The sequence below is a fragment of the Netta rufina genome (genome assembly GCF_964035555.1).
Source record: "Netta rufina genome assembly, chromosome: 16".
Taxonomy (NCBI): domain Eukaryota; kingdom Metazoa; phylum Chordata; class Aves; order Anseriformes; family Anatidae; genus Netta; species Netta rufina.
Window position 1 is genome coordinate 6,530,846 of NC_140140.1, and position 15,452 is coordinate 6,546,297.

The 15,452-nt window shown below is 51.7% G+C and overlaps 2 protein-coding genes across 3 annotated transcripts in view; one reads left to right on the forward strand and one right to left on the reverse strand.

Annotated features, from left to right (window-relative positions):
• The window catches only part of PLCG1 (phospholipase C gamma 1), a gene marked incomplete at its 5' end in the record, with an annotated part of 38,219 nt that extends 36,434 nt beyond the window's left edge, over nt 1-1,785 (forward strand). The window contains 4 exons of one of the 2 annotated variants that reach the window (XM_084296871.1): nt 40-201; nt 320-408; nt 952-1,136; nt 1,632-1,785. In XM_084296871.1, coding sequence (XP_084152997.1) covers nt 40-201; nt 320-408; nt 952-1,136; nt 1,632-1,674 — 479 coding nt within the window. In that variant the 3' untranslated portion in view covers nt 1,675-1,785. Of the gene's footprint in view, nt 1-39; nt 202-319; nt 409-948; nt 1,137-1,631 lie in introns of both variants that reach the window. The other variant, XM_084296870.1, reaches the window with a different exon arrangement.
• Nucleotides 1,786-7,984: 6,199 nt separating this feature from the next.
• ZHX3 (zinc fingers and homeoboxes 3) lies at nt 7,985-12,375 on the reverse strand. The gene is made up of 2 exons (XM_084296638.1): nt 9,504-12,375; nt 7,985-8,052 (listed from the first exon to the last, which is right to left on the reverse strand). The coding sequence occupies exons 1-2, from the start codon at nt 12,277-12,279 to the stop codon at nt 8,042-8,044; spliced, it is 2,787 nt and encodes a 928-aa protein (XP_084152764.1). The 5' UTR covers nt 12,280-12,375; the 3' UTR covers nt 7,985-8,041.
• Nucleotides 12,376-15,452: the final 3,077 nt, after the last annotated feature.

Consider the following 15,452-nt stretch of genomic DNA (forward strand, 5'->3'; position numbering starts at 1 on the left):
TGCTGGAGCTGTTTTTTGACTGTGGTGTTTTTTGCCCAGCGGACAACGGCCTGAACCCCCTGTGGAGCCCGAAGCAGTTCCACTTCCAGGTCAGCAACCCCGAGTTCGCCTTCCTCCGCTTCGTGGTGTACGAGGAGGACATGTTCAGCGATGAGAACTTCCTGGCCCAGGCGACATTCCTGGTCAAAGGCTTGAAAACAGGTAACATGGTCGGGGAAGCTGTGTGTGTTGTGTTGGTCCTCACCAGTTTGCTGCCCACATCCCGAGAAGGGAGACGTTGGCTTTGCTGTAAATAACACTGGGGCTGTCTCCGCTGTAGGTTTCCGAGCTGTCCCTCTGAAGAACAACTACAGCGAGAACCTGGAGCTGGCTTCCCTGCTTGTCAAGATCGATATCTTCCCCAGCAAGGTAACTGGGTCACACACACTCAAGGGCCCCCTCAGCAGGGTTGTTTGAGGCAGATTCTGGCCCAGGCTTCATTTGTCTTCTCTAAATCCCACCACCGGTGCCGGAGGAGGCAGCTGTGGCTGTCCCAGTTCCCATTCACTCTCTGGGGACGTTGCAGCTCGGCACCATGGGGGTGATAGGGTGGCAGAGCTCTTGGAGACAGATGATTCTGTCATTTCTTCACTTAAAATTATGCACTGGAACGGGCTGCCTGGGAAGGTGGCAGTGTCCCCATCCCTGGAGGCATTTAAGAGAGGTGTGGACATAGCACTAAGGGACATGGTTTTGGTAGGTCAGGGTGAGGGGTGGATGTGGTGACCTTGAGGGTTTTTTTTCCAACCTGCACCACTCCTCCACCACTATTAAGGCCAGCACAGACACACCCTGATCACCCTGAGCCCATCAGCTCCGGACCCCCATGGGGGTCAGCTCTCCGTACAGCCTGCTCTAGGGCACTGCGCCATCCCCAGCCCTTCACGGCTCTGTCTGCTCCCATCCAAGCAGGAGAACGGCGAAATCAACCTCTTCAGTGCCTCAGCCCTGCGGGAGCGAGCCGGGGATGCTGCCAGCCAGCTGCTGGCCAGCAGAGGCAGGGAGGGCTCCTTCGAGGTGCGGTACCAGCAGCCGTTCGAGGACTTTCGAGTCTCGCAGGAGCAGCTGGCTGACCACTTCGAGAGCCGGGAGCGAAGGTAGGACGGCTGGAAAAGACCCTGAGCGTTTTGGGGCTCCTCAGTGGGAGCCCAGGCCTGAGCTGCAGCCTTATGGAAACACTGAATTCAGGTGGGAAGGTGCGGTGAGGTGGGGGGGAGTCACTGCTGTTGGGACAGTAAGGGCATGGGATGCAGGGTGAGGGGGTGTTGTAGGAGCCTGGAGCTCTTCCATCCTCAGAGGGGCTTCCGAACAGCTTCTCCCCACCATGGCCAATGTGCCAGGCCCCCTCCTTGCAATTCAGGCAGGGAGGTGGCAACAGCATTGGCTTGAGAGCCTGGCTGGAAAAAAACATATCAGCTGGTGGGAGCTGGGGAGGGAGGGACAGGGCTGAAACAGGAAAGGAGTGAGACGTGGGGGGGATGCAGCACCAGCCCCCTGGGCCAGAGCATCCCCAAGGGTACCAGGCCACGGTAGCTGGAATCTGGCACCTTTCATCCTCCCAGCGCCGTGCCCCTTGTCTGTGCCCCCTGCAGGGTACTGCGACGGACCAGGGTCAACGGGGACAACCGGCTGTAGGGACACGCGGCTGCAGCGCCGCTCGGCCGCCCGGGAGCACCTCCCGTGCCTGTGAGTCTCACGGCACGCTGTGAACTGGTTTCTATGGAAACGGCACTGCTATGGCCTACTTTCAGGCAGCTTTTCCAGTTTCTCCGCTGAAGTGTGTTCGAGTGGAGAACTAAAAAAAAAAAAAAAAAAAAAAATCGGGAAAAAAAAAAAAAAAAACAACAACCAACGAACCACCCCAAACACCCACCAACCTTCACCACGAAGCCCTTAATGAAGTGTATGGATGTGCACAGCCTGCCAGCCGCCGAGGTGAGAGACAAAACTGTCTATAATTGCAAGGAACGAGACGAAAACAAGGGGAAAAAAAAAAAAAAAAGCACACCACCCTCCGCCGTCTCGGCGCTGGCAGTGTGTGCGGGGAGCCTGCGCGGCGCGGGCGGCTGGAGGCCGGGTGCTGCGGGCTGCGGCCTGCAGCGCCCGGCCCGTATAGCCACTGCCTCCAGGGCCAGTAGTGAAACTCGACGTTTACAAGGCCGCTCTAGCTTTAAACGACAATAAACGTGTCAGTATTACACACCTGCTGTCTCCGTTTCCTGGTGGTTTGCCCCAGCGGTGGGACAGGCCCCTGCCCTCACCTTGAGGTTAAGGCCATGGGGAAAAAAATAGCCCCAGATTCAACGCTGTTCACTCAAAGAGGTGAGAGCAGGAGCAGGGGATGTTGCCCAGGGAGGTTTTGGGGGAAGGATTGCTCTGTTTTGTATCACCTTTACAGCCCAAGCAGGCCTGCAATCACCAGTCAACTCTTGCTCGTATTTTACGCTCTTTATTTAGGAACAACCAAAAATGTCTGGTTTCATTTCAACAAACTGTACAAGCAAGCGCTTCCCCTCGCCCACCCTCACATCCACATATACAAAAGGAAGGGAAACTTGCCGTTCACTTCTCAGAAGTGGCATTGTTGCTACAGGGAGTTTGTGCCCTCAGAATAAGAGCAGGTAAAGTCCATAGCAGGTACAAGCTACCCTAGCCCTAGTAATAGCCACAGCCCACAATCACAGGCAGCTTCACTTTTTTTTTTCTCTTCTTTAAAACCTTTACCAAAAGTAAAAACTATTTCCTGTCTCACACGGTTGCCAAGGTGACCAACAAAAATTGTGGTCTTAAAAAACACGATAAGAACCCCCGGGAACCCCCCGCACCGCCCCGGTACAAAGACGGTTTCACGCAGCAGAGCCGCTGCTCCGCGCCCCAGCTACACGGCCACCCTTATGAAAGGTCCCGTTGCAGCTACAATTACATTTTTCTTTTGGATAAATCCAAGCAAAAAAAAAAAAAAAAAAAAAAATTCCAGGTCATTCAGCACCAGCATGATTTCTAAATAATAATAATTAAAAAAAAAAAAAAAAGAGACCCCATTAGGCTGACTTTGTGGTCTGCTGAGAAACAAAGTGATCAACACGCTGTTCCCAAAGTCTCTCTTTTAGTGCAATGTTAGTATGTGCAAGGGGAGTCACAGCCACGTACCCATAACACCACCAGCCAGATGGGGCAGACAGAAAGTGCAATTTTTAGCAAGAAGTTTTCTATGCCATGGATTCCTAGCCTGACCTTCACTAGCACCAGTGAGCAAGAGTTCTCCTAAAACCACCCTCCATCGGTAAAGGGAAAAACTGGCTTTAGTAGTGCCATCAAAATATGGCCAAGGGCAGCCAACAGAGCACTCTACTGGAACAGGCAACAAGAAAAAATATAAATAAAAGTCACTCCTTCTTAGGTAACAGCACTTGCTTGCTCTGCTTTAAAGTTTTGTGATGCCAATCCAGCATTCCTGGCAGGGAGCACTGCCAGTAAAAGATACAGCAGAAACTAAACTTGCAAGAAAAGGTACAGCTTGCAAGTCCCTCCCACACCCACTTTTGAGTATTGCCTGATCTTTCCCCCTTGGTTGTGATCAACTGAGAAGTTAAAATGGAGGTTACTGCAGTGAGCCGATCACATCAGGCCACCGATGGGAGTTGAAAAGAGCGGAGCCAAAATTAATCTGGGAAACAGAAGAGAGATGTTTAAAAACCTTTTAAATACTGCCCATTTGACAGGTGTAGTATCACCTTAACTTGCCAATTTGTGCCTAAGTGCTGAAAATCATCTTTCTCTTCTGATTCCCTGTGACCCCAGGTTCCAACCATCATCTCACCAGGGCTCCTCTGAACTGTTTCTACAAGAGGGACGGAAAGGGAGGGAAGAGTGCAAAAACTTCTCCCTGTGACCAGAAATTGTTGCTTTACATTAAAAAATAAAAATAAAAATAGCCAAAACCCTAAATGGAAAACCAGCCTAGCAAAAATCATCCGAACAGACACATCGCAGCTCCAGCTTCTGCACGAGCGCTGCTCTGCCAGGTGAAGGCTCTGCATCAAGCTCTGCGACTGACTGGGTTTCAAATCACAGCTGCCAGCAGCTCCTGGTTTTGCTGGTGCCCAAGAGAAGCCCCCGGCAGGGAGGGGACAGCAGACACGTTAAATACCTGCAGCTGGAGCTCTGTGTGTTGACGTTGACCGCAGCATGCCGTGCACTGAAGCAAGCACTTGTGTCCTCTCCTCTTGCCAGGGCTGCGAGCCTGATGTGCAGCAGAGCTCTGCTCTCAGGCAAACAGGAATAATGGCTCTCAGGAAATAGAAGCCTGTAAATCATGGTTTGTTTAGTGTTCTGCTTAAAAAAAATAAAATAAAAATAATGATTTCCAGGATGCTACTTAAGGAACAGAAAAATTAGCTACCCAAATAGAACACAGAGCTATGGCTAGAAATCAAACAGCTTGGCCTGCTGATACAGATGGATAAAGCAACTCTGTTCCTTGCATTGGGAGAACCAGCAGCCCTTTCTGTGAGTGAGCCAGGCACAGCACAAATCAGGATTTCAGGTTATTAAGCAATTGGATTGTGACCTTAATCTAAGCAGCCTCAGAGACAGAAGTAACAAGATTCACGTGGATTAAAAATGATGCTTACTACTGTGCTTATCAAGCCTGAGCTTGCACACAGCTGATGGAGGTGAAGAACTTAATTCCCTTCCTTACCGATGCTGGCTACATGACCTCTATCTTACACTCCTCCTTTCAAGTCAAGATAGTCATCTTTGATTAGATGATGATAAAAATTGACACTAAGTGTACAATCGTGGTGATGCTTCCTCTTACCACCAGAAGAGCTGCTGCTGGGACTGTGGAGCCACCTCTCAATTATTTCTTTCAGTTTCAGATGCAAACATATTATTTGTAATGTCCTGCACCAAAACCTGAGTCTGTTTGGAGATGACACCTGCTTCTCTTCAGCTTCAAAAAAGGTGTGATAGGGAAACAGAAGACCACAGAGCTAAAACCCTCAACGCTTCAGCTTATCCTTTCATAGAGATTTCAAGTCAACTAAAAATGCAGATAACGAGGAATGTGTGAGTTAGAAAGCAAACGATTACTTTTTGATTTTGATTTTTGTCCCTAAATCTCACCCTCCCCACGCAACGAGCCTTGCCAGCCCGTCTGCTCGGCCTTTGCGTACGAGGGGAGCCTGCATGGAACCACTTTTTTAAATTCCTCTGACCCAAAAGAAAGAAAACTCCTGCTGTGCTTGTATGAATGCATGCAGACAAAGCTCAAAAACCTCAGCAGCTTCCAACCCTCAAGGCTGTTTTTTCTGTGTACACCGGGAAATTCTCTCTCCAGCTCACAAGACTTCTCTTTTCATTTTTTTTTCTGGAAAACTGGCCAATACAATCCAAGTGCAAAACATTCAGCTAGTGCATGGAAAAAAGGTTCAAAGGGACCAGTTCACACCATCGTCCTTAAGCATTTCTGTAGATGGAGTGGGGACCACTCTTCCACTCAGCCACAGGCCTTTAAAGTGTACACCAAAAATCCCACAGAAAATCACCTTGAATGGGCAAACTACATTTCCAACATATTTATATAGCAAGTAGTTAGTAGAAGTGTACATTTTTAATGTACATCTTAATGCGATAAAGAATCTATGGCATATCTGAACTGTATATATGTGTACTTAAATAAACCTGCATGTACATAGGCAATAGAGAGTAAATTACCTACCTGTATTTGTTCTCTGAAGGCAACAGTGAACACACACTCACACTCTCAGGCCACAAGGCTCCCAGGCCCAGCACCCTCGGCTTTAGCACCACCCTGCTTCCCCCATCGCCCCTGGAGCTTGAGGGCAGGAAGGATTTCACCCAAAAGGTCTGGAGCCTCAGGGCGACGAGCCCAGGCGAGGCGGAGGTGGTGCTGCTGCTGGCCCTGCCTCGAACCGAGGCATGGCCGGCAGCAGTGCTGCTAAAGAGAGAAATTTAGGGAGCCTGCTGTCAGCTCGTGGCATTTTGGGGAGGATTCGTCTGGCTGCTAAGGGCGGTTACAGTGCAGGCGTCTGAGCACAGGCACCTACGGGGCAGGCACGTACCGTCGGTGAGAGAAACGCTCCCTGCAGCGCTTGTCAGATGGAGCCTCTCCCAACATGTCAGTAAGGCAGCCTCGTAAAGAGGGGACGAAGAAAGAAAAGCAAAAGCAATTAAAGGTAGAAATCAGACACCATCTTTGGAAGAGGTTCTGAAAGAGCTTTTTGTTTTTAAAACAGATTTTTTGTAAATCTCTGGATCTGATCCTTTGGGGCTTGCTACCCACCCTTCTAATAAATATCATTTACCACCAACAATAAAGTCTCCCACATTAAAAAGCTCTCACTAAATAAAAACCTTCTACAGAAAAAGCTTGGCTGAGTTAGTTTGGCAAAAATAAGGAGCTACGACTACTCTCCATAAATACATCAGCGGATAAACACCAAAAACTATTTAAGTTAAAGGACAATGTTGGCTCCAAAACAAACCAGGAACGAACTGGCCACGAATTAATTCAAACTAGAAATTTAAAGAAAGTTTCTAGTTTCTAACCATTCAAAGGCAGTGAAGTTCTGGAATCGCCTTCCAAGAGCAAAAGCGAAGGCAAGACATGGAACCAATTTTGAGCTGGGATTTGATTAGTTTATGACAGGATGGTCTGACACAGCATTTGGCTAGACTCATAGCTCAAAAGTGCTCTCCTAGACCTTGTTTTCTATTAGAAAGGAATATTAAAAAAAGCCTTAAGTTGCATCATGCAGCAACCACCCAAGACAACACATGCACATGAAAAAGCTACAGGTTCTGGGAACCAGGAGAGCGAACTGGGAAATTGTTTTGCTATTTCACACGAAGCCAAAACTACTGTGGATGGACCAAAAAATAAAAATAAAAAAAATATCGGAGCAAATACTTGAAGTTATCATTGCTGCTGCTGGAGGATCAGTTGTGTAGGGCTGAAAGAGGGAAACTTCCTGACTGCAGAAGAGCTGCTGCCTCGCAGATCCCTTGGAGACAACAATAACTTGAACCACTTGCAGCAACTCTGCATATTCTCCCTATTTGTTCTCTGAAGAACAGCTTGTTCTCTCCGAACAATGAAAAGGATTCCAGGTCAGGATGGAAAAATTATTATGTGCTAGTTCTCAGTGATTAAAGGGAGACTTGGAGATTTAACAGCCTGCTGCAGTCGGTCTCCAAGAGTGAAAGGAAAAATATTTTGGCCAACAAGGGGCAAATGACACCGAACTGCCTCTCCTTGGTTTTTGGGGTCTTGGACCTGCTACTTATTGGAGAGTAATGCAATGCCAAATCTAACCTCATCCATGTGGATGAACGCCTCACTGAAGTCCTACCTGACTTAATGCAAGACTGGCAGCTTTCTTCTCAGGTCCTTTTCCTTTCCTAACGCACACGCTCACACATACACACCTGTGCACACACACCCTGCACAACCCTTCCTTGCCAGGGCTTAAGGACCAAAAAAGGCAGGGAGGATCGAGGCAGCCATGCCAGCCTTTAGAGAACAAACACCTTAATGGGCAGATGAAAAAAAAAAAAAAATGTATTGTGCCATGATAGTCCATATCTAAGCAATGACCTTGTTTACACAATGTCTGAGATTTCGTTATGCTTGTATAGGCAGCTGTAGGCATCGGTATATGAGTATGAAATCTGAAAGTCTGTCCACTGGAAAGCAAACAAGAGCATCCTATTTCCTGGGTGCGAGCTCAACTCACGGCCCCCACCTCTGCCAGCTCTCAGCTGTCTCCTAGGCTGGCCCAGAGAGCTCTGCACTGGGTGCCCAGTTTTTGCACGCACTCTCTCTCGTGCGCTGCACTCAAAGGTCTCATTTCTGGCAGTGCTTTATCACCGTGTCCTGCTCCTGAGGTTTGTATCAGGCCAGCCCATGGTCTTAAAGACCAAAAAACTTCTTCTCATGGGTAAGAGTGGATCCTCTGGGGCAGGTGGTTTGAGTTCAGTCTGTTTCTGGAAAAAAAAACAAACACAACAACACAGGTGTCAGAGATGCTCCAGCACGCCGCAGGTGCCTGCAATGCAGGCAGCGGTGCCGGGCGGGGAGCAGGGGGTGCAGGTGCACCTCGTGATAGCAAAAGCAGAGGCCTGATGGAGGCAGCTGCAGAGCAAAGCCAGCCCCAAGCAGCTCAGTGTTGGGATGGGGGCAGGAAAGCTGAAATCCTTGTGGGAGCAGGGCCACAGTCTTGGCCAGCAGCAGGACGGAGGAGGAATGCAGCCTGCAGAGCTGCATGCCCTTGCCAAGCACCTCCAAGCCTCGTGGGGTCACAGAACGTCACTCTGGTGGCAAAAAGCCACATCTGGAGGGTGCTAGCAAGGACACAGCCACCCCCAACCCTTCCCCAAACCTTCTGCTGCACTTATTTCCCAGCCCACTCCTCTGGCCACAGCTGCTTCCCGGCGATGCACATCCAGATTTCTCAGCTGCAATAAAGGCAAGTCCCACTCAAACCCACACTTCATTTCCTCTGAATTATAGGGGGAAGGGAACCAATGATTTTTTTACTATTTTTTTTTTTTAAAGGCCTGGCAGAGGTGTGTGGGAGGACCCAAAGCCATGCAGCGGGGCTGCAGCAGCGGGTGGGAGGAGGTGATGCTGGTGGGAGGAGGTGATGCTGGCTGGCGAGGGGCTGTGCAGCAGGACAGGGCGAGTGCAGCCCTCGGCCATCCCCATCTGGTGGGAGCTCTGCCAGGGAGGAAACAGCCCCCAGCTGCATTTCCAAAGAGCCCACAGAGGGCTTGGAAACCACCTCTCCTTTCCTCCACGCACGCCTTTCAAAAACGAGCCCTGGAGGAGGGGTAGGGCCAGCAGCTGTAAATGCCACTCCATCTCTCCCTGTCCCCTCCTTCCTTGCAGTCTCTATCTGCGCTGCCCAAGCCCTGCTAAAATGACAATGCTCACGTCTGGAGAGCCGGCAGCAGCTCGCAGTGGGCAGCAGGAGAGGGAAGGGAGGAGGCTTTTGTCTGCACAGGCAAGGAAGCGAGAGCACCCACGGGCTAACCGTGCTGCCTGGGGCCAGGGGGAGACATGGGAGAAGCCGGGGGAAGACATGGGAAACAGCAGCTGGACCCCTTCCTTCCTAAATATTTTTACAAATAAATATTTTTACAAATAAACCCAAGGGCCACCTTCCCCCAGGGTAGGTGAAGGAACAGGGCACTCCCCCTGGTTTTGCTCCTAAAGCCAGGATTTGGCTTCAGAACAGAGCTTGTGGCACCCTGCCAGACCTTCTTCTCCCCCTTCCCTGATCCCCCCTTACCGGGGGGATGTCCCTCACCGCTTCCTTGATTTAAACCCCAAATAGCAAGCCCGGGCACCAAACCCCCACCTGGAGCACTCAGTGCCTCGTGCTCACCCAACCCTGCCCGTGGAGACCTCACACGAGCTGCCCGGGGGCCCTTACCGAGCTGCGTGGCGGGTGGCTGCACGGGGGCACCGGGGGGCTCGGCACCACCCTCGGGGCCGCCCGGCTCCCAGGGCTCGCTGTTCTCCGACACCTCCGAGCAGGCGTCGTACGGCCCCTTCTGGCTTCCCGTTTGCTCGCTGGTGCTGGAGAGGGCATCCTCAGAGGCGCCCCTGGTCTCCTCCTCCGCCTTCAGTGCAAACCACACCTTCACCTGCTGGGCGCTGAGCTGGGCGCGCTCGCAGAGGCTCGGCACGTCGTCCTCCTGCAGCGCCTTGTGCTGCTTGTAGTAGTCCTCCAGCACCTCCCTGCCGGCCGGGCTCACCTCCACCAGGCCCGGGGGGAAGATGCCGCGCCGGTAGTTCTCATACCACTTCAGCTGCCCGTTCTTGTAGCCGTACCGACTGTCTCCAAACCAGCGAATGACCTCAGCCCGCGGCAAGCCCGTCTGGGACACGATGGCGTCGTACTCCTGGTTCGTCGGCCGCTGCGTCTGCACGAACATTTGCTTAAGCAAGTGCCGCTGCTGGGCTGTTTTTTTGAAGTTCAGTTTGGTTTTCGGAGGGGTGGGCGGCCGGCTGGAGCCGCCGTCCCCCTTCTCGCTCGTGGCAATGCCCGGCGCTTCGTTCTTGCCATTGGACTCCGTCACCCGGAGGTTCTTCAGGTTGATTTTGATGGGGCTCACCTTCCGCTCTGCCGAGTTTGGGTTGTTGGTAGAGGCATCGAGCGAGCCGTTTTCACTCAAGGCCCTCAGGTCATCTGAGGAGTCTTCTCCTTCCCCGCAGCCGTTTTCAGCCTCCTCTTCCTCCTGCTGAACTGCCTCCTCTGCTTTTTTGTTCTCTTCCGCCACCTTCTTCTTCCTCCTCTCCGAGAACCAGCTATCGATCTCCCTCCGCGTCATCTTCGTCTCACTCCTCAGGCGATTCACTTCCTCGTCCGGAGGAAGAGGATTCTGTGCAAAACTGCTCTCCAGGGCCTTGAGCTGCTCGGGCGCGCGCTCCTTGTACTTGGTGGGCGTGAAGTCGGGCGTCTGGTGCCAGGCCTGCCGCCGCGTCGGGTGATGGGTGACAGGCGTTGCCGCGGCTGTAGATGTCAGCTCCGCTCCCTTGGGCGGCACGTCAAAGGGTATTTCGGGCAGAGAATCGAGAGCACTGTCTCCGGGAAAGATGGCTCTGCCGCCTCGCACGTTCCTGTAATGGTACCTCCTGTCACTAAACCATTTGCGAATCTCCTTCGTGGACAGCCCAGTTATCTTGGTCAGCCGCTCGACTTCAGCCTGGCCGGGGAACTGGTTCCTGCAGAAGCTGCCTTTCAAGGCCGACAGCTGCTCGTGGGACTTCTTGTTCTTGTAGACGTTGGGGTCCAGGAAGGTTTGCGAAGATATGGCGGGGCAGGCAGTGAGCACCGACGGGGCCGCGTTCACCACCTTCACGGCCGAGGCATTGCCGGAGCTCACCGTGCTGTGCTGTGCCGCCGGCTGGGGCTTGGGAACCGTCGTCACCGCCAGGGTGAAGGAGGAGCTGGTGCCTTTCAAGCCGTTGGCCATTATGGGCTGTGTGACCAGCAGTCCCCCCGTGCCCTCCGGCTGCCCCACCACGTGGCCCGGCAAAGTGGCCTGGATGAGATGCGGGACGCTGCCGGGGTTCGCAACCAGCGGCGTGTTCAGCACGGTGATGGTGGGCTGCGGCACGGACTGAATGACCGTGTTAAACATCTTCTTCCTGGCGTCTTCTATCTCCTCCGGCGACCAGCTGATGCCCTGCTTCAACCGCTGGGCCGTAAACCAGATCTTCAGCTGCTCTTCTGGGTACTTGGTCACGACGGTCAGGTAGCAGAGCTCAGCTTTCGTGGGGTAGGGGAACTTGTGGAAAGAGTTTTTCAGGAAGCTGTTGGAGTCCATGGCTGCATTGTATGTGGGAATGCTGCTCAGGGGGATCATCACCTTGGGAAGGGACTTGGATGTGGGTAGCTGCTGGTGCAAGGGTGGCTGCTGCTGCAGTGAAACAAGCTGGGCAACACCCGCTGGCAGAACGGGCACGTTTCCGAGGATGGAGCCGTTCACTACGTGAGATGATTTTGTCGAACTCGCGGTGGGCTGGCTGACCGGCACAGGCCCGTTCGCGAAGGAAGGCTCTCCGTCTTTTGCCTCCGACTCTCCGCCCAACTGACTGGACACATTCTCCTTCAGCGTGTGGATTTTTTTGGCCTCGGGTTTGCCTTTCATTATCTTCATGATGGGGGTTTTGGTGATGATAATTTCAGACTGACCATCCGCCACTTCCTCGGGGACCTCTCCCGGAAGGTCGTGGCTGCTGGCGGCATCGCTGAGACTCTGCTCCACAGCCGTCCGATTGTCCTGCTTCGCCAGCCTCCAGACGAAGCTCGTCTCGCCAGCGTGCGCCTCTGCGTTGTGCTGCGAGAGCCCTTCGTGGCTCTTCGCCAGGAAGTTGCAGGCAACGCACACAAACGCGGGGTCTTTGCTGAAGTCCAAGTGCTCAGAGTCCAGGTGCGCGAAGAAATGATGAACGTCTTGAGACCCGAAGTCACAAGACTTGCAGACAAAAGTATCGCCCTCAGCGATGCCACGGTGCCCGTTAGACAAGGCTCCGCTGTTGCTGTTGCTGGCACCAGCATCGCTGGCTGCCGGCCCTTCTGCGGGAGCATCTTGTTGTGTTCCTTCACGATCGTCTTCTGCAGCCTCCAGCTCAGTCTCCTGAAGCACCAGAGTTTTTACTGGTATCATGCAGGGAGTCGTGGATTTTCTCTTGCTAGCCATCACTACGATTAATCCGGATGAGATTATTTTTTCTTTAATTTAAATTAAATTAGAATTTAAAAAGCGCTATTGCAAGTGCTCTGTGGTCTAGATTCCAGCAAATTCATGATGTCCCAAGGAGTTGTCAAATGTTGACAAATGTTCATATTTACCACTGAACCTGAGGACAAGGAGAGGGAGGAGGGGTTAGTTCCCTTGGCATGAGACAAAGCACAGCTATCCTGCTATTTAACTGTTTCACTCAATAAATCATTCTCAGTGTCTTTTGCTGGAAAAATTCAACTTGACCTTGGATTTACCACATTTTCATACGCACAGTCTGTGAATTACCTGTTTAGAAAGCAAACACACAAAGCCAGAAGCCAGCTGTGACGTGGCAGCGGGGAGAAGCTGACCACACGCCTCCTTTCCCCCCAGCTGCTCCCTGGAGCCCGCTCTCCCCTTCCAGCTCGCAGCCCCAGCTCCCTTCCCCTCCTCCAGCTCAATCCTTTTACCCCCAAGCCCAGGAAGCAGCCAGTTCCACCCACACCAGCGCTGGACATCGCAAGGCAGATTTCAGGGCTATTTTTCCCCCCAAATCTCTTACTTGTGAAAGAATGCCAGGTATTCGCGGTGCCGTGCGTGCACAGCTCCCATCCGCTGCTCGGCTTCACGCGCTCCCACACAGCGAGCAGCAAAACCAAGAGCGATTTTCCCAGCTACGCAGCGCAGCCGTGCGATGCCTGTTTTACAGCCTCTACCCAACTCTTCTTTGAGGAGGATGCGGGCTGGGACGTCCCCTCGCCATGCCCTGCCAGCCCCGGCACCGGTGCTGCTGTGGGGAGAGCACTGCCCCGGCTCCCTGCACGCCTGGGTGCCCGCCGGGCTCCCAGCCACTGCCTGCTTCCCATCAGAAAAACCGGATGAAAATCAACATGCTCCCACAGAACACTGCAATTTCTTCAAAATCGGCACTTTCCAACCATCCTGTCGGAAAGCTGCTTGCCAGCTCCAGCACCGTGCCCGTGCCAAAGGCTTCTGCGTGCAGAAAGTCCTGGAGCTGCACTGCAGCCGGCAGCGAGGCTGCAGCTGGAGCCGCGTTATTTTAGCCATCCTCGCTCAGGAAGCCAGCAAATCATTTCTGAGATTCCCTCCCCACTCCACGCACATTTTCGTATTGTTTTAACAGCATCTGCTGGGTCTTTGGCTGGAACTGCAAGAGAAGGTAAGGCCCCCAAAAGAGCTCTAGCCACCGCCGTGCTGCCGGCCTGCTGGGCTTGTGCAATCTGCGCAGCGGATGCTCCATGCCTGAGCTCACGACCCGAGGGCAGTGAAGCTGGCTGCTGTCACTGGCACCAGGAGGCACTTGCCAAGACGGGTCCTGACGACAGGGAAGGCAGCACGTCTGACCGAGCAGTGTCGCTGCCTTAACCCCCTCGCCAACCTTTCTTACAGCAACTCTGCTTTTTTTTTTTTTTTTTGTCCTAAACGCTCGGATAAAACTGTATTTTTCCAGATTGCAAGGTCACTCGGAGGCACACGGATGCACTGATTCGTGTTACAAAGACTCTGTGCCAGATTTTCCTGGGATTTACAATAACAGAGAGGGAGCTTTATAAAAACACTCGTAAAAACTTAAACTATAAAAAAACAACTTACCATCCTACCAGATGACCCCAGAGCCAACTCCTACCAGTTAAAGCAGCTGTGCACCCGGAGCTCTCATGTCAGGTATGCCGAGCTGACCCCATGCACAGAGAAATGCAGATCAGGAAAATGACTTTGTGGTGCTTATGCAAGAGCGACTCTGCCTTACTTTTGTAGCTTTTAGACCAGAGGAATGAGAGATCCTAAAGCGAACATCAGACTGAGGAAGTACGATCTGACCTCTGTAACTTCATTTGAAATTTTTTAAAATACTGTTCTGGAAAAAATTATGTCAGCTTGCAAATAGGAGAGCCCGGCTGGGCAATTCTGGGCTCAGCAACTCTCCGGCACAATTTAAAAGACTGATGGGAAAACGTAACTTCCCGTTAATGTGGGCTGATCTGAGATTACAAAACAGCCCTGTAAATAGCGTTAGTCATCACTGAACTTGGCGTCAGAAAAGACTGTTTGCTATGCTAAAGCTTCATGAAAAGCTAGAAATTATAACTTGAAAAAATCTATAAATAAAAAAGCAGTAAAGCTGTGACCTGGATTTAGACGGTGCGAATTTCATGCTCTCAATACCTGCTTTATGCTGCTCTTTTCCCACCTTCTCGTGGTTAGTCTTTCCCTCTGCAGAGGGCCAGAAAGTTATTCATGAGCATTAGCAAGCAGAATACTTGGATGACTATGAATGGGCTTTGCTATTCAGCAGGGAACAGCATCAATTTGACACCAATCCCAAGATCCTCATTTTTGATGCTAAGTTAAATATTACACAATCTAGCAGGGTATGATGACCTTTCCAAGTCGAGTCAATTAGGAAAAAAACAATGAGAACGGCCTGAAGGCTACAAAATATAGCTTTAAAGGCTGAAAGGAGGTTGGTGTCACGGAGGCAGCAGTAAAAGTGAATTCTGTTGCTGCACGGAGATCTGCAGAGCTGCCTTCCCCTCCTTTACCGCACCAGGTTTGCACCGACGCTGGTTTAATCTCATCCTGCAGCTCTCACGCAGGCCAGGGAGAAGCTGCTGGGCACTTTGCAAGGTCTTTGGTTTCCAGCAAACTGCCAGTGGAGATCCAGTTCCAGCATCGCTGTTACTGGAGACAGCTCAAGTCTCGGATGGATCTGATGCTGTGGTTATCAATGCACCACAAAAAGCCTGTTTTTATGTCGACGGGGTGAATTTGATACAGAGCAATCGAGACGCACAAAGCCCCCCATTGTGCCCTTTTAGTGGAGCGCCTCTTCAGAGCATGCAGTCAGAATTATTTGGGGTAAATGTGAATGGTCTGACCCACCTACAGAGAACCTAAAAGCTCCGCGTTTCATTTACCCGTGCATTTGCATCAAGCTCAGTGCGCTCTCCAACAAGTTCTGTTAAAAATGCAATCAAAGCAGCACCAGCCAACACAGCTCTCCTGCTGGGGATCCAATATTAATGCCACCTGAGAACACAGATTGCAAATTTAGCTGGAAGTGAATCACAGTGCCAATTTACTAGGAAAAAAATTAATCAAGTGTACTGTTTGTCCGTTTCATTTCC

What these genes read in the sequence shown, in the direction of transcription:
- ZHX3 (XM_084296638.1), bottom strand. Translation starts at nt 12,279, where the DNA reads ATGGCTAGCAAGAGAAAATCCACGACTCCCTGCATGATACCAGTAAAA.